Here is an 18371-nt window from a genome sequence, read left to right as displayed (position 1 = left end):
TGACGTCAGGCTCTGGCAAAAGTGACCGACAGGGACTGTCTTCCAATTAACAATCGATTATTTCACCGAGGCTGCAACCACCTCCCAGGTCAGCCAATCAGAATTTAGTATAGGGCGGGGCGATGACGGGAGGGTAGCAACAGTTGCCCCGGTGAAGGCAAGGCGCCATAGTCACGGTAGTCCTGGCGACAAGAACCAAGCAACGGGAGTCAACAACAACAACCAAAATCTATGGAAAAAAACTTTAACGACTAACAAGGACAATACTGGAATACACAAGAGGCGATAAAGTAAAAAATGTAACTATTGTTTTATTTATTTTTTTAATTATATATGTGTGCTTGTTTGTACAGTCGGCGTTAATGTGGAATTGGTCTAGCAGAGCGTGTCGGTGATGAAAGTCGTTGCTAGCTTCTTTCCAAACGCAGACCGTTGTTATGGCGATGTCAGATTTTTGATAAGAGCACAAGATGGCGGGTGTGTTGTACTGCCAGTCGTACTTTTTAGCTCATTTGTCAGAATGCCCAGAATGTTCGTTACAGTTTCGATTACTGTGAATCCACAGTGAGAAGTGTTTGCTGGCGTAGTCGTAGAAATACGGGCTATCCAACATGTGAAGCTAGCAACCAGCTAGCTTGCTTTAGCGTCACAAGTCAACGTGAGCTGCTAGCTGGCGAGGCTATCACTCTCGCTTTCTCAACTCACTTTTCGAGCAAGTAATGCAGAAGCAATACATATAAAAAAGCACATGGAACTGCCCTCAAAACTAAACCTGTTTGATTATAAACAGTGAGAGGTCGGTCTAGGATGTTTAATAGTTTTTTGGGACTTTGAAAAAGTTTTTGGTCTGACATTGAATTGGGGCACGTCACACCGTGTGCCGGATGGTCATCTGATTGTCTTGTTTGCTGTGTTGGTTTAGCATTACGCAGGAGTGGCTTACTTTCCAGTGGGATGGCCTACAATCCTGACTGATATTAGGTACAAAGATTTAATATTTCCAGGTAGTAGATCTTTGGCACGCCATGGTTGTATATTATTTTGAGTTAATCACTTAGCCATTTTATTTCACTTGAAGTATATTGTTCATGCTGAATTAACCTTATTTCTCAAATATGACTGAAATTAAACACATTGTTTTATTTATTGTGATTAAATCGTGCTATGGTTCATTCTGGATGACACAGGAAAGGCTCTAGACTACTGCTTAGTCTCAGACAAAAGCCCTACTTCCTCCTTTGGTTTATGTTCCATACACACATGCCAAAACATGTGTGAGCACATACACACTAGTTTTATCTGGCTAAAACCTAGAACGATGACATAATATACAACCAAACGTGTTTCTGTGTGTTTGTAGCACTTTCATTAATGAGTGATGTCTCTTTTATCCACAGTATTGGTGCCTCAAAGCATTGGTTGCCATGGCAACTTCTGGATACTCTGGGGACCTTCGGCCTCAGCAGACCAACCCAGTAACCATAGCAACACCTGCTGACACCACACCTTCATCTGCAAAGACAGCACACTTCCTGTCTGAGATTCCACCGACCTCTGGAACCATCGCAACAGCTAACCAATCAGCCACTGCTTCAAAAACAGGACAGGATGCGCTTTGTTCTCAAGCACCACCTACTCAGGCACAGAGCCAGAAGGCAGTGGTTCTGACCACTCCTACGCAACACTATGTAACCCCTGAAATCCAGCACTCTGCGGTCCAGAAGAGTAATGGTCAGAGCAGCTCGCCACAGTACATCATAGTAACTGTTACAGGTGAGAGACTCAGAAAGGACTGACAAGATACCTGCATAATGCATGATTTGTACACACATATGATATGCACTTAAGCAGCTGGCAGGGATAATATGGCATAAAAGCATCCCTCAGTTTGTCCCACTAATTTGCTTTTTCCCTGTGTGCTCTAAATTTTAAATGAAACATCTTTGGGCTTTACTCTGATGATTGGACAAAATAAGCAGCATGACAATATCACCAATGAACAAGTTTGACAGTGTCATCATGGGTATTTGAAATGTGTTTTTAGACATTTTACAGACCGCATCATTAATCATTTTTACTCGACAAATTGATCACCAAAATTTTCTTTATCCCAGTTTTCGCTTCCCCATCAACATTTTAACAGTAACTAACAGTAAGATGTCTGAGACTGAGAAGAAATCTGTGTATATTTAGGACATCAATAACTATAGTCCTAGTGGGCACCAGAACATTGGTTCAGTAGTTTCAACAGACCTTTGAGTAATAATTTGACTGAATTTGTGTAAGATGTATGTATTTGTTATTATTTTGTAGATATCTAAATGCAACCAGGACCACTGAGGTAGTTTTCCTGTCTGGTTGGGTAGTGCATATATTATGAGGACAAAATAAGCTGATGGAACTGGTTGCTAGGCTGCATAGTCTCCATCATGGGAGTGTGGATGACTGATAGATGGAACCCAGTTTTTCTTTTACCCAGCTGCTTTTGCTGTTCTAGAGAGAGATGGTGGCATAATGATGTTTTGTTATTATATTAGATCAACATTGGCTTAAAGACAATTAGATAAGCCAGTACTTATGGTAGATAATGTAATGTATATTTAAATGGCTTGAGACATTTTCCAGATATTAATTGAAATTAATTTATGGCATGGCTTTTTAAAAAATGTATCCTAATGTTTCCTAGGAAACTAATAGATATTTTAAAATATGCTGTTAACTAATGGAAATGAAAAAGAATCACCCCCAACAATGTCCATCAGTATGTTTATTTTAGGGTCATCTATTCATAGATCTTTTTGCCTGCTAGTATCAAGTAACACTGTGCACTCTCACCCAGAGTGAGAGTCACAGGCTCAAGGCTTGTCTCATTCTCATGGAGCAGACCTGCTTAGTTAGCTGAGTAGCTGCTTTTTAAAAATTCCCTCATACCTAAAATATGGACTGCAGTGAAAGAGCTGGGTTTTGCTCAGAACAATTGTGCAGCTAATTTAATCCTGGTTCATGACAAATGAACCTGGGGTAAACACTGCATGCAAAGAAGGAAAAGACATGCAGCCAGAATTGTTACACTGTATAATATTGCAGGTTTTTTGTCACTCTTCCTCATATCCCTGAACAGTTCTTTTGTGGCATGTCCCTGTTTCTATATGCTATTGTATTAGTTTATTGTATATGTTTTGTGTTTAGGTGATGCCATAGATAATAATCAATAAATCAATGAAAGAAAGTGACTGAAAAGTAATAGACAAATTTTGTGCCAATGAACTAATCAATTAATCAACTACAGCATGTCTGTGATTCAGAAGTGCTAGGTCTGACCTACTCACAGACCACCCCACAGATTCTTCAAGATATTTTACTTTTCAGTTAAAAGACTGCTTCGTTTCTAATTCTCATACTCCATATTTAAAATGGCAGAAATGCCTTCCTCAACAACCAGATAGAACTGTATGCATGCCGATTGCAAAGTTACACTCACCAAGATTGGATAAACCTGGTCAACTTAAACAAAGCTTTGGTCCACACTGGCTTACACAGAGCAATGTCGGTTTCATTACTTTGTTTAGCCAGAAATCGCTGAATCCAGAATTTAATGGCATTCTAAAGTAAAATGATAACTGGTTGGGCATTTGACAAGCACATAGCCTGTGGCAAAATTCATGTCACCTCTACAAAATAAATATTCACTGTTCTTTGTTCTTGAGAAACATTGAGGAACATTCCTGTGGGGAGTTTTTTTGTATAAACATTTAACCTGGAAATGCAGCACAGTGGGAGTAGGACACTGCAAAACGTGTTTCATCACCTGAAGGTATATAAAAGTGAATTGTATAATTGAATTACCTTTTCTTCCACCCATCACCCACTACCCTCCTCCTCTGTTTTCTGCCTCTTTCCTTCATCCCTCATGTGTGTCTCATTTCTCTCTCTCATCTGATCTGCATGTTTACACGATGGAGGGATTTCTTTCTCCATCTGGGGAGATTAGCTGTCCAAGGCTGTCCTTCTGCATGCAAGATATAAGGATGAACGGACAGTTGGACAGACACACTCTTCCTCCTCTTCACTATCATTCTCTCCTCAGTTGAGCAAAAGCAGAAACTTAGTTGCAGGATGTTCTGCGGTGGCTGTTATTACGATTTGGAAGCAGTGTGTCGTGAGTACTGACTTGTGGTGACGGTTACAGGCTTTTGTGTTTGAGTTTTATTTGATCATCTGATGCAACTTCTCTCCCTCATTATCCATGTCCCATCCCTAGAGGGTTCTGTTCACTCCAATGACAGCCTGTCAGACTCCAGCCCGCCTGCTCCTGGTGTACCTACTCAGGTGGTCCAACCAGTGCAGACCACCCCTCAGGTAAGACTCTCATATACCCTATACCCAAATCCCCTGAATCTGTCACTTGACCATGTAGGAGCAGGCTACACAAAGGGTTGAGTGTGAGTAAAATTTTATCCAACACTGTGGCTTTACTCACCAGCAGAGGTCAGTGTTGCAAGCGGTGTCACAGGCAGCCAAGCGGATTCAGACAGGCCACATCAGAAACCTACAGTCTGTGCACATTAACCAGGAGGTAAACAGACATACACAAGGCATTTCATCTTAGCATGTAAGAGAATAGACAATGAATATATACAGTTCAAGTGTAGCGATAATGCCATGTGTACATTACTAACAGTTTTGTCAAGTGATACACTCAAGGGCAAATTAGAAGGCTGTTGGAGAGAAAGTCATTTGCCTTGCATGTTGCTTGTGAGAGAACAGAGCAGTCTCCATGTCTGTCAGTCTTCCTTTTTTAGTCTTTCATCCCTCACTCTCACTGCAGGACTATTTGGGATATGCTTGAACACTGTACTGTCATGCCAAACCACTTATATTAATCTTTAACCACAAATTATAACCCTGCTTCTCCTTTGTTTTTCCCCAATTGTGTTCCTTAATACCTATGTTTAAACTATCATAGCTACTAAGGAATGTGGTGAACAAATGGCTTTCATGTACAAATACCGTAATGATGGCAGCCTGTTTCAGAAGTTGTCTGCACGGCCCCTCCTCTGAACAAAAACACTTTTGATCCAGTTACTTAGCATGCTACACTTTTCCACTGCTCTTACAAGCTAGGTGTTAGTTTGGTTAAGACTTCAGTTTAAAGCTGCTGTAATGTGGATCATTGGATCAAATGACCAGGTGTAATGTTGGGGTTTGTTTATAGTGATGAACCCATTGAGAATTATCCCCAAAATCTGCCAGTTCCCTCACTTCTGCAGCTTTACTGTTTTGGTTGACTCTCACTGAGCTGATCCACACAGCAGGCTGAAAGTAGAGCACAATGACTATTGGGCTTGGGTTCATCTCCTCAGGAACAGGATTCCAAATGAATGCTAACATTGCTCCATTTCTGCTGAGTGTGTAAATCGACAATTGTTTGCTAACAAGTTTGCTGTATCATAATGTAATAATATATTGATACTGTGTTTACAGCTTGTTGTGCTGCCTCCCAGCAGCCAAAAATAAATCAGTAACCACAGTTTCCTCTTTGTTTGTTATTCAGGTGGAGCATGTGTACTCTGGCCAGGTGCAGTATGTGGATGGAGCAGGAGAACCAACTTTCACCCCATCCACCATGTGAGTAGCGAGGATCCTGCTTGCATATGTTCTGTGCATGTTGTATATCTTATAGACATAAACATAAGTCACACACATCTTGATACGTCACAGGACTGTTCCTATTCAGCACTCATACGTTCCTCTGTGTCTTTGTGTGTGTCTTTTCTTGTCCAGTCGATCAAGCAACTACCCTTTCTCCGACTCACCCCTCTACTCTCAGACCCCTCCCACCTCCTCCTCCTACTATGAGGGCACGCCCAGCACTGAGTCAGACATCACTAGCTCTGTGACCTCGCAGCCAGTTTCTGTGGCAACTGGAGGAGCCAATAGCGGGACAGCTGCTGCAGGTGGACCAGGCTATGTTATTCAGGGAGGTTATGTGTTAGGGGGAGGAGCAGCATCAGCAGCAGGAGGAGGAGGACAGAGTTACTCTAGCCCTAACTCTCGTGCCCCACCTGCTACTGTGAGTACTAAAGTTGTGATAAATGTATTTGGTTATAATTTATGACATTAAGGTTCATGAAATTTGAATTCTGTGATCATCCACCATACCTAGGTGCAGTGGCTATGTGATAACTACGAGGGGGCGGAGGGGGTGAGTTTACCTCGCTGCACCCTCTACTACCACTACCTGCTGCACTGTCAGGAACAGAAACTAGAGCCTGTTAATGCTGCATCTTTTGGCAAACTCATCAGGTCTGTCTTCATGGGGCTGCGTACGCGAAGATTAGGCACCAGGTATCTACGTATAGAAATATATATATATATATATATATACCAAACACAAACAGTACCTTGATTCTGCTGCAGCGGTATCTAAGGCCATTCGTGCAACTTTTTCAGAGGGAACTCTAAGTACCACTACTATGGTTTGAGGATCAAATCTGGGTCCCCTCTGCTCAGACTGATGGATGAACAACAGCATATGGCGATGAGGCAGCAGCCTTTCTCACAGAAAAACAGGTATCCATCCATACATCATGGATATCTACTTCAGTGTAATAATACATTTTAGCATTACTTTATTTCTTGTGAAAACAGTATGAAATCATAACACTCTAAAAGGCTTATTCTCTGCATTTATATGATTGCATTTATTTGTTTGCAGGCTCAGTGAAGTAGGGCTGCATAACACATGCATCATAAGCAGTCACACATCAGCCATGCACATTATAAGTGAACAGGGCATTCAGTGCATCTTTGTAGTAAAAGTATATACTGTTACTTGCTTGATTTTATTGTGTCCTGTTTTTTCAAGAGCTTCAATTACAACATTAAACATAACCCGTGTCTGCCTGTCTCCCTGAATGATGGACACTGTCCAACAGGATAAAACCAGTTCAGAAGTCACAGGGGATCACCAATGGAACGCCAGGTGGGACAAATCAACAGCAGGCGGCAGCACTCTGTGATATTTCAGCCCAGGTGCAGCACTATCAGCAGTTTCTGGGTGAGGAATACCTGTACCATCCATAATTATTACCACTGTTGTATAGCATCAGTCTCTTATTTTATGATTTCACTGAAAAGAAATTAACAGGCTTTCCTGATGCGATGTTGCTCATGATCTGGCGTAAAGGTGGTGTGATGAATATATGGGTCTGACATGTGAGGCTGAAGAACTTGTTTGTCTCTTCTCTGTATGTGCTGGATCTTGTGTAGAGGCAGCACACCCGCTTCCAGACTTTGTAGACATTGATCTGCAAGATCGAACTCTGCCTGATGGGATCCTCCTTGAACACCTCAAGGCCTTTCAGACTCTTTACAGGGAACACTGTGAGGTAGGCAGCTGTGAATCCTTATATCAGATCAAAACATCAACTGTCATGGCTGTATGCTTGTTTTTATTGTATTATCTTTCTATATAGTTTTAGGACAGTTTGTGACTTCATAAGTTAGATGTTTTTTATACACTCTGCACTCTGTCATATACCTTTCTGCAGTTACTGCTAAAATTATGTTTCAATAACATTCACTGACTTATGTCTAAAGGTACAATGGACTTACTGTTTAGCACATAATGACTTAAGCTCTAATAGGATGTCGAGCTGAAAACAACAAGCAGAAAAAAAGTATTTATTCCCAACAGGCCATTCTGGACGTGATGGTCAACCTTCAGTTCACTCTTGTGGAGACACTGTGGAAATCCTTTTGGAGGTTCAGCCAAAGTAACGACACAGAATCACTCAACCTGTAAGTATCACAAACACAAACAATCTTATAAAAGAAATAAAAACACAGATCCCCATCCACTGCTACAACTCCGTCCACCAGGCACAATGAGTCTGAGAAGCGCCTGCCCAAATCATGTCTGGTGGTGCTGTGTAAGTTTGAGCCAGTGCTACACTGGACGAGAGAGTGTGACAACCTGCTCTACCAGACTCTGGTGGAGATCCTCATCCCTGATGTCCTGAGACCCATCCCTAGTAAGTTAGCAAGACCTATAAGAGACTTGTATAGAGTAGAAGGAAAAATTATTGATTTGTCTACGATGCAATACAAAGCATATCCAGGGTTTTTAATTTATATTAAATAAACTATATAAAATGAAGAAAATTCAAAGCCTTTAAAATGTATGAAAACTTAAGAGTATATTCTGAATGTCTATAATTTCTTGAAATTGATGAATATGCAACATTGTAGTATAAAAAAAGATGAGGAACCATTGCTTTTAATATAAAACTCAAAGTAAGTTAACCCCCTTCCTATCTTATTTCACCACCAAACTTACTTCAGGTGCCTTAACTCAGGCCATCCGTAACTTTGCCAAGAATCTGGAGACTTGGCTGACAGGTGCCATGATGAACATCCCAGAGGAGATGGTTCGCATAAAGGTATTTGTATGTTTGTAGACCGATTAGGTATCAGGACAAACCTCTGCATCCTGTTTTTTTTTTTAAGCTATTTCCAACTCTAGATCTAGCTGACTCTGCCTTTTTATTGACATGTTAGTATGGCTTTCTTCACTGTCCCCATTCCTTCAGGCGGTATGTGTAGGCTCCTTTTCTCAGACACTGCGTCGCTACACCAGCCTGAACCACTTGGCACAGGCAGCTCGCGCTGTCCTCCAGAATTCAGCCCAGATCAACCAGATGCTTTCTGATCTCAACCGGGTTGACTTCACTAATGTACAGGTTTGTACTACAAATGTTCTCCCATCTATTGTTTTCCCGAGTTGATGTTAAAGGGAAAGAGAGCAGAACCCTGACACTCCCCACCCCTGGCCCTCTTAGGAGCAGGCATCCTGGGTATGTCAGTGTGAAGACCGTGTGGTCCAGAGGCTGGAGCAAAACTTTAAAATGACTCTACAGCAGCAAAACTCTCTGGAGCAGTGGGCTACCTGGTTGGATGGCGTTGTCTCCCAGGTCCTAAAGCCCTATGAGCACAACCCTGCAGCCTTACCAAAAGCTGCAAAGGTCTTTCTGCTCAACTGGTCCTTTTATAGGTGAGGAAAAGGGAAAAGAAACATGTAAGAATGTAGCACCAAGTGAAAAATTTGGTTTCCTGTTTAAAGATAAATCTGCTTTCTCACCAGTTCTATGGTAATCCGGGACCTGACTCTGCGCAGCGCTGCCAGTTTTGGTTCCTTTCACCTGATTCGCTTGCTGTATGATGAGTATATGTACTACCTGATAGAGCACAAGGTGGCCCAGGCTAAAAGAGAGACACCCATCGCAGTCATGGGAGAAGTAGGTTTCTGCATGTGCAGTCACTCAGTGCAGTTGTCATTTGATGATCGATGGTTATACTGGTCCAATCCTTACTCTCTTGCAGTTTGCCAGTACTGTCAAGAACCGAATCTCTTCAGACCTGGAGAAAGGTAAATTTAATATGCTTCTCATCACAGATATACAGAACTTCAAGTTCACTTATAAAATCATTTGTTACCGCCCTTTCTCCATCAGAAGAAGAGGAGGATGATGATGAAGAGGAAAGCGATGAGGAGAGCGGAGATCTCGTGCTGCAGTCCAGTTCCCTGAGCACAGTGGATGAGAAGGAGTCGATGGAACCGCTTGCCAAGCAGCCCAGAACAAGTTTGAATCTGCACACACTTACTGAGGCCCACAGCACATCACCTTAGCTACTCACCTGCAGAATGAATACATAACACTGCAAACTCCTTCGATCTAAGTTTAACATCATGCCATCCCATTCTTTCACTTCATGTACACTTCTGATTTGCAAACAGACGAAGGTTGATGTCAAGTGTGTGATCATCTGTTGTGTGTGCAAGCATGTGAGCAAGTGGGAGAACACTTTTGTATTCTGTACTTTAGTGCTGCCATTCTTTTTCTTTGCCTTCATCTGATCATTTGTAACCTTTCCCTTTTTCCCTGTGTATCCAGTCAGTCACTGTCAGTTGCCACTCCTATCCAGCTAAGCTATACACTATACATTTTCTCAATCCCCTCGTGCCCTGCCTTAAACACTGACCCGATTGCTGTGGAGAGAAGTCTCTAGTGTTCTTTATTTTCCTCTAAGCTCAAAAATCTCTTACATTGCCTTTGAAGCAATGACTATGCAGGAGAGCTGGACTTTAATTAGTGGCACTGTCTGCATTTTTTAGTCTAAGAGTAGCATCTGAAATCATTCTGCAATGTGAATTTTATTAGCACATGGATACATTTACAGCTATTTGTGAATGCCATATTTTACTTTTTATGTTGTTATTAATTTGGCCAACTAACTGATAACCTGTGCCTTTGAGAGATTTCTACCCTGAAAACGCTTGTATTTGATATATTCTTTATTAGTGGAATAATAAATGAAGGTCCTGTGAAGTAGTCTTGGTGTTGTTAAACCTTTGCTAGCTGTAAAAAAAACAAAAAAAGATTGACATTCAAGCCTTGTGGTAAGCCCACCCAGTTTGCTGTTCATCCATCCTTTTACCCATTTATCATCCATTCATTCTTTCAAGGTAATCTGTTTTTATAAATACACAAATCTACTACACTGTATCCAACATTTGTACCAGCTACAGCTATCTCAAAGTTTTTGCAGTGTAAAGGTAGATTTTTATTTTCTGGGTATCTATGTTGAGTATACTGTAGAGGACCTATATTGTGTACTTTCTGTGAACACCATCGTATATCCAAAGTATTTGTATGTTTAACCATTATTGCCTTAAGAGATATGTTGTGGTATGTCCACCATCCAGAGTATTGAGCTATATTTTTCTTGTGATGATGGACCAAGCATGTGTGGTGAGTTTCTAGGGGAAGCACAGCAGCTTCTCACACAGCATGAACACATACTAAGTGTTGGACCTTGTACTGAAAGGCAAAGGGGGAAAAAATGGATGGTGATGTCTTTCAGGATGATCTAACTACCAAGATGTCACCAAAGAACACTATATAGAAAAAAGGGTATATTTACATTTATTCATATGGTGAGGGCAGAAGTCAAAATGACATGAAAAACAAAATCAACTGCTGAGATGTCCCAATTATATAAATTGCCACTTGGATTCTGTCCCAGCTTGTGCTGCTGATCCTTTTCTAAATGAGGTCCTCTTGATGTTATTCTGAAGACCTTTGTACTGAAATCTGTGATCATTTGTAGCTTTATTCTCACTGTTAACTAAAAGAATGTGATTGCTCTCAATACTTGTGCAACTTTTTTTTTTTTTTGGCTTGGGGCCTTTTAGAGGTGGATATTCCGGCAATGTAATATTGTACTTCCACAAAGATGGGAAACTTGTAAAAGATAGATTTGAGATAAAATTATCCAGTATTTTGCAAATAAAACATCACCCAGTATTGCCAGTAAGCATAACAGGCAAGACAACACAATTTAGACCTGGAGTTTCACTGACCCCAGACAACCAATAAGCTGAAAGCATCGCTGAATAGGACTTTTGTCTGAAAGGTGATTTAACACATAAGCACCTATTAAGCATTTAGACAATACACTATTGGCAAATCTGCAGTGCGATGTAAAACACTGCTAGATGACATTTAAACCAATCACCCACAAAAAATCCACTGAAGATTTTATTTTTAACAAAAATATCCCAAAAGAATGAAGTCTTACTTCCATCTCAGGAAACATAACATGTCAACCAGCTGAGTAGGTAACTCCAACAACTCTACTTCTATGACGAAGGTTTAAAAACACATTAAGTGATGCAGTGATGTAGTTCTGGTTTCACTTTGTCTCAGTTTAAATACTGTGGCCTTATCAATGAATATAGTGAGACTGAACTGGTCCAGGCAAGTGAGGAAACAATATGTTCAGAAGCAGCAAAATCTCAAATTTACATACACATTAAACATGCATACACACCCACTCTCTCTTTCTCACTCACACACACACACTTACTCTGTGTGAATGCACCTTGTCACATTGCACAGGTGCAGACAATACATACATTCAATTCCTGACACACAAACAGAAAATAACAGTACGTCTTCAGTATTTAAAAAAAAAAAAAAAAAAAAAGGGGTAAAAACTAAAACTTCATTTAGTCCAGCTCTTGCATGTGTTGGTTTCAATAATACAGTACACATTAAAAAAAGACTAAAGTAGTAACCTGATTAAACACAGATCACCTTAAAATTCAACTTGACAGTTTCATCTAGGACCGCCCATCCTTCAGTTTCAAACTGACACGTGTTTTATCTACATGTTACCAAGTGCACTGTATGTGTGCCGTTTTGCTCCTTGCTGCCATGTTGATGTGTATGTGTGTGCTTCTGTTTCTGTTACTTTGTGACCCTTTTTGTTCTTCATAATACAATCCAGGTACATCGGTCACTGTCTGCCAACACTTGCAGAGACGAGCCTAAGGGAGAGAAGACAAGTGAGATTTGATTTCAAACGCTTATCTACACAAGTGCACAAATCAAAAAACAAGCTGCAAGGACTCTGAAACTTATACCAATGCCTGGGACCATTGTCCAGAAATACACAATGTAACCTAAAAGACAGCCAGTGCTAAACTTTCTTTTGGCAGGTCCTGTGAAGTCCACACTGTACTAATGATCTTGGACATCTGAATATTTTTACAGATTTGTGTTGAAGTCTGTGTTAAATATCAGACGCTGGTATGGGCATGTAACTCACCTTTGTGCAAAGCCTCATTGGTCATGCGATTGATATAGCGGGAGCTGCTCTCGGGAACCAGCCACTTCATCACCGTGTTCACACAGGACTTCCTGTAAGAACTCCACACACTCCCACTGACAAGACACAATCATCCCATTTACAACCACATAATTAAGCTCAGCTCCACATGTACCAGGCAGACTGGCAGGAGTGTTAGAGAGGGAATGGCAGTGGCTCACCTGGTCTGACCTTTGACCTCTGTCAGGTCACCAACACCCACAGTACAACACACACCCGTGTTTAGGTCCCAGCTAACTTGCAGGTTGGAATGGTATGTGTTTGGCCTGTGAATATACATAAAAATAAAAATAATAAACCAAAAACTAAACAGCTGCCTGATAAAATGTTATGATTGATGCTGACAAGTAATTCAGCAACAGATAAGAGATTCAGGGGTGATGGAATATTTGGGCTCATTAGGACTTGGTTAAACAGCAGAGGAAGACAAATACCTGCATTGCTCCTCATCTGAGTTGGAGAAGGCCAATAATAGCAGACCAATGTTGATCATCACGGTGTTGGTCTCTGGACACACCTGATACAAATCAAACACGCATTTTATTCTTCAGGTTGATTTGTTCTTCCGCATAACCACAACACCCAGAAACACAGCAGTACCGTGTGTGTGTGTGTGTGTGTGCAATTACTGACTTCTAATATCACAACATCGTAGTCACTGAAGGAGCAGAACTGAGGGGCCCAGGCAGCATCGCTCCTGATCACCTCATTGATAAGATACTCAAAGTCTAGAGTCAACTGCTCCACACACACGCTCTGCAAGAAAGAAAACATAAATTAAATTTCTGTCTGCACAGATGGTGTCGCAAGAGCAGAGGCTCTGATGATTTATGTGTGTCTACACAGGAGGCATCCAACACAACACTGAGTTAAAGGCCAGGAGTGTTTTGGCAGTGATCAGTCTAATACATAATCACTGTAGTTACACACAGTAAAATAGACACGAAGTGTAAAAATACTATTTGGACGCATTTACGGGAACAAAACAAGAGTTGTTAACGTGGCCTCTGCAGAAAGCTCGACTGATTCGAACAAAATATGGGCTGCTGAGAGACACAGCAGAAACACCTTCTGTGTAGACATGGCATACAGAAAACACTCAGTAGCAAGAAAAAGCACACAATGAATCAGTCAGACTTACAGGTGCAACATTAATAGCCATCATTCTTATCACAATAATAAAGGTTTCTATAATATAAGTTGCTTGTTATTTTGTATTATTTTGGAGTTAATAAGAAAGCCTTCACATGGAAACAGATGCAGTCAACCCATTCAGCAAACAAGGACTGTCAACAAAATAAACTGCACGAAAAAAATGATATTTACCTTTAAATTGCAAAATCAGTAATTTATAAAACAGTGGGAAAAAATATCAGATGTAAGCCATTATATGTCTCATTATATGACCCCTTCTTTTTGTAACTATTTGTAAAAACTCTACTAAAGGCTTTTAGGAATATGGAAGCACACTGACATAAATACCTTCCACTGTGGCTACTGATTACAGTATTTCAAGGACAAGTAGTAAAACTGTATATATATATATAAAATTTAATGAAATTTAGAGCCACAGTTACATTGGCACATGCACACACCTGTCCATTGTGTGGCCCAGTGACAAGCTGCAGGTTCCGTCCTTTTAGGTCAGTGACTGTGAAAGGAAGCTGAACCTTATCATCTTCATACCCTAGAGATGGAAACAGAGGGGAAAATGTTGGTCAACTTCAGATTTGACCAGACAAAAGTTGTTTTTTTTTTTTTCAAAAACTCTTTGTCCTTTGTCTCTCACCTCCTGTACCTCCTGTATTCGGCTCTGCTGCCCCTGGCTGCTGGAGGCAGTACTGCAGGCGTGAGTAGTTTACATACCCAGGCTCACTGGGACCAGCCTCGTGGGATGAGAATGGGGTTGGAGGGGATGAAGGTGATGACGAAGATGATTCAGGAGACATCACTTGTTCTGGGCACTGTTGCAACCTCTGGCTTACACCTGATGTTGATGCTTGTGATAAACTAGTCCGTCTCTCCTCTCTTCTCTCTACATTCATACCTTTATCTCCTGGTATCTGTGCTACCTCTTTATCCCCTCCATCAACTGTTCTCCTCTCTTGCTGGCCTTCAGTTTCTTTTCCTCCTCCTCCTCCCTGGGCCCGCCTGAAGAGGTCCGCTGCAAACTCCCGGGCTTTCACAGCTGCCTGTGACTGGCTAGGAGATGAGGGGATTGGAGCAGGCCTGCTAGGCGGCAATCGGCTTTCGGGAGATCCCTGAGGTAGTGAGGAAGAAGAGGCTAAGGAGGTGGAGGACAGGGATGAGGAGACTTGACTTGACAGAGCTGCTCGCCTTGTGTAGAGGATCTGCGACGACTGACCCTGCTTACCTGCAACAGACATATTTTCAAGAGAGAACTTTAAAAAAAAAACCAAAAAAAAAAAAAAAAAACCCTCACATTGCGACGACTGAAGATCTGCCAGAAAATTTGCCACTCTCACAGAAGTAAATTAACAGGGATGCCGCTGAGCATCAGGAATAACACTGATCGTTTCACAAGACAACAATTTTGACAGCTTGTAAACATATTAGACTTACAACATATATATCCACTGCTTTACTGCTCAGAGCAGTAGTACCCAAACTCTTTCTGCTGCCCCTCCCCCCTTTTCAGATAATATTGCCATGCCCCCCAACCCAGCCCCTCAGGTTGCCACAATACATCGGCTAGCAAATGAAAATTTCCATGCTTTTGCCTGACTGCTTTCCCTCATCTCAACTAATTGAGTTCATTTTGCACCTTTCACAATGTCCTATCAATCCATCGTCATGATGTGCACCTAATAAAGTTTTGTATATTGCTCAGTCTGACTGTAGGCAGAAAAAAAAGACAAGCACTGACAAATGATTTATGTTATTATGCTATAGCTATAGATGCTGTATATGTGTGTTACCTGGGCAAAGTGAGATGCCACAGGCCACCAGAGAGTAGCTAGTGTTTAACAAGATGACCTGGTCCTTCTTCAGCTGGAAAGCTGGCTGGAAAGTGGGGAATGGGTACACCACCTGGTACCTGCTGTTGAGCACATAGCCATGCTCCAAGCACTCACCACTCCCTGTGGAGAGACCAAGATGTCAGAAGAGAGCAAGTGGGAGGCAGTGATGTTAGTATGTATTTGTGTGTGTGCGTACCTGTGCGGATGGTAGTTGCTGAGGGAAGCGGGCAGCAGTGAGAGCAAGGTTTAGGAGGAGGCATGGAAGCAACAGTTATGTAGATGTCTCTGTTGTTTTCATCACTCATCATCAAGTTCATCAGAACAGAACTTGAACTACGTGTACTGGTAGCCAGAAACACATATACAGAATAACTTATTATAACCTTTACATTGCAGATACACAATTGTGGCCAGCTCCATAAGGCTGTTGATCAGTGTGTTTATTATTCCTTACTTAAAGCCAAAGATGACAATTTTGGAGTGGTCATTTGGCCACTCACACACAGTCAGGTACAAGTCACTGTAGATTTCCTCGCCTGCGAACAGACGCACATGATGGACCTAAAGATATAAAGCAAATATGAGACAACTGACAAGATAAACATTCATTCAATTGACTTATCAAAGCTCTCCAGTTACAATTCTCTCAACAGTACATGGTACTGCATTATTTGTCTGCTTGTGATGCTCCTGGGTAGAACACACTGAGGAGTAACTTTTCTTTTCTTTTTTTTTTTTACCTGTTTGAGTCTACTGTGCAGATTAAACTCCCACCAATAGAGGTGGTAGGTGTAGAAGGAGAAATCATCATCTTCTCCACAGTCACTGGTGTAGGACAGAACATAACGCCCGCATTTGGTGAAGCCAAGGAAAATATGTCTGGAACCACAAAAGGGACAGAGTGTGGACCACTGTGATACATGTCTTGGCCAGGACAATATAACACTGAGATGCCAAATCAATATTGCTGCTCATACTGACACTATAAAGCAGATCAGATATCGGGCAGGATGCGACAAATCCATAGAGCAGTTTTAGAACAATGCCATTATAAAATTGTTTCCACTATCAATTTTGAGAGGCTGACAGTGAAGTTTTTAGTGCCACAGTAATTTGTGGCCTCGTGCTGTATAATACATAGGAATTGTTTTAATGCAGTGAGGTATGCAGTTTCCAACTAGGAAAACAAGAGTGTTGGTATCAGATCTGTACTCTATCATGTGATGTAATATGTACTTGGCAAAAGAAATATGCATCAGTGCATCTCTACTACTAGGATCAGAAATAGATAAGAGCATCAACAGCTCTGATTCATAACATTAAAGCCATGGTGGTTTCCTTCTCTTTGAAATGCACCATCCCAATACAGTGGGAGGTGAGGCTGTACATGCATCAAACACATAGAATAAACAGACTGACCCTGCTCTCAGGAACTCCTCGCTGACAATGTTTTTTAATGGGACACACACTCGAGGTGGGAGCTTCCTGAAGAGCCGCTGAGAAAACTGTCCTGATAGCTGGAGAGAGCAGAGACAGCTTACACAGATAACACACATATATATATAGAGAGAGAGATAGAGGCAGCAACACGAAGCATAGAAATGTGTGTAACAGATATGCAATGATTCTTTCAGGCGTGGTGGCTTCGGGTACAGACTACACAGTGAAGTTAAAGCTTCATTTAATCCTAGGAGCAGTATTACTCGAGGACACATGAAGTATTGTGGCTCACATTGCGTGTGAGGGCGGGGGTTGCATTTACGAGATAAGGCCGACTAAGCTTTAAAAATATAAGCTAGCAAGCCTTTACCATAGGCTTTAATGGTTAGCATGCTAACACTGTTCAGTTACATTGGATTAGCGTTTAAGGCGTCAATAAGCCGATAAGACAGAGATGAACATGGCTAAAGATGAGCAAAACACTGTATTCATACTTTATAGCGTTAGCTAATAAGTCAGCTGCCAGCCATTAGCTGATAGTTCACGCTAGCCGGCGAGCTAGTTAGCAACTAGCCTTTAGCCTGAGAAGCTCCAGCAAAGGAGTCTCTCTGAATTAATGCCGCAATTTCTGAGACACTTTTTGCCTTTCAACTGGTGCGTTTTGATGGTTCCTGCCTACCTTCCCACGCATGAGTAGCTTCACGACATGGTCTTTGTGCTTTCTTTGAGTTTTCTGTTTGTTGTCGTCCTTCTCTGATTTCGAGCTGGGCGCCATCTCTCACTGAACTGTGGTCCCTCGGTGCGTCCAGGGCCGCGCGGATTGGTCCAACGGCTGCACGTGACTGCCCTCACTCGCTGGTGGACACATCCGTCAAAATCCAAACAAAAGGTAGGGCTCGGCCATTGACGGTCTATGGTATGTGCATATCTACAGTATACATACACACACACACTATACTGTAGGAAAAAGATATATATATGCATACAGTATAGTATAGAGCTGAAATGTGAAACCAGTCCAAGCCTTTTCATTTGACATGAGTTTAGCATGAGGTTCAAACACAGTGGTGCTGAAGGCCACATGAGACACATAATTTGAATGTTTTTATTTGAAGTATTTAAAAACAAGCTGTAAAAAAATATTAACAAAAATCAGCTCACAATAACAGAACCTATTGGGAACAACCAAAAAAATCTTCCAACACTGAATTTGTA

The 18371-nt window shown here is 41.5% G+C and overlaps 2 protein-coding genes across 9 annotated transcripts; one reads left to right on the top strand and one right to left on the bottom strand.

The window, feature by feature from the left end:
- The first annotated feature begins 135 nt into the window (after nt 1-135).
- rfx1b (regulatory factor X, 1b (influences HLA class II expression)) lies at nt 136-11214 on the top strand. 8 transcript variants are annotated; one of them, XM_026302941.1, is made up of 18 exons: nt 136-299; nt 1398-1773; nt 4262-4359; nt 4487-4576; nt 5555-5628; nt 5785-6073; nt 6167-6348; nt 6454-6573; nt 6939-7060; nt 7273-7391; nt 7700-7803; nt 7885-8036; nt 8347-8444; nt 8595-8744; nt 8844-9055; nt 9146-9299; nt 9385-9430; nt 9516-11214. In XM_026302941.1, the coding sequence occupies exons 2-18, from the start codon at nt 1425-1427 to the stop codon at nt 9689-9691; spliced, it is 2535 nt and encodes an 844-aa protein (XP_026158726.1). In that variant the 5' UTR covers nt 136-299; nt 1398-1424; the 3' UTR covers nt 9692-11214. The 8 variants fall into 8 exon arrangements, with proteins under 8 accessions (XP_026158726.1, XP_026158727.1, XP_026158724.1 ...); XM_026302942.1 differs by having other exon boundaries at nt 4484-4576; nt 9519-11214; XM_026302939.1 differs by having other exon boundaries at nt 4484-4576.
- On the bottom strand, nt 9915-17931 carry dcaf15 (DDB1 and CUL4 associated factor 15). Its single transcript, XM_026302948.1, has 13 exons — nt 17836-17931; nt 17136-17233; nt 16457-16595; nt 16171-16277; nt 15913-16058; nt 15675-15836; nt 14525-15109; nt 14331-14422; nt 13369-13491; nt 13170-13252; nt 12897-13001; nt 12676-12791; nt 9915-12394 (listed from the first exon to the last, which is right to left on the bottom strand). The coding sequence occupies exons 1-13, from the start codon at nt 17929-17931 to the stop codon at nt 12339-12341; spliced, it is 1908 nt and encodes a 635-aa protein (XP_026158733.1). The 3' UTR covers nt 9915-12338.
- Between the last annotated feature and the right edge of the window lie 440 nt (nt 17932-18371).

The sequence above is a fragment of the Mastacembelus armatus genome, chromosome 1, assembly GCF_900324485.2.
Source record: "Mastacembelus armatus chromosome 1, fMasArm1.2, whole genome shotgun sequence".
NCBI lineage: Eukaryota > Metazoa > Chordata > Actinopteri > Synbranchiformes > Mastacembelidae > Mastacembelus > Mastacembelus armatus.
This window is presented reverse-complemented; position numbering and strand designations above follow the sequence as displayed.

What these genes read in the sequence shown, in the direction of transcription:
- rfx1b (XM_026302939.1), top strand. Translation starts at nt 1,425, where the DNA reads ATGGCAACTTCTGGATACTCTGGGGACCTTCGGCCTCAGCAGACCAAC. An exon ending in CTCAACTGGTCCTTTTATAG is followed by an intron (nt 9,056 to 9,145) that starts GTGAGGAAAAGG and finishes CTTTCTCACCAG; the next exon opens with TTCTATGGTAATCCGGGACC. An exon ending in CCATCGCAGTCATGGGAGAA is followed by an intron (nt 9,300 to 9,384) that starts GTAGGTTTCTGC and finishes ACTCTCTTGCAG; the next exon opens with TTTGCCAGTACTGTCAAGAA.
- dcaf15 (XM_026302948.1), bottom strand. Translation starts at nt 17,931, where the DNA reads ATGGCGCCCAGCTCGAAATCAGAGAAGGACGACAACAAACAGAAAACT. An exon ending in AGCAACTACCATCCGCACAG is followed by an intron (nt 15,837 to 15,912) that starts GTACGCACACAC and finishes GTCTCTCCACAG; the next exon opens with GGAGTGGTGAGTGCTTGGAG. An exon ending in GAGGTCAAAGGTCAGACCAG is followed by an intron (nt 12,792 to 12,896) that starts GTGAGCCACTGC and finishes GTGTCTTGTCAG; the next exon opens with TGGGAGTGTGTGGAGTTCTT.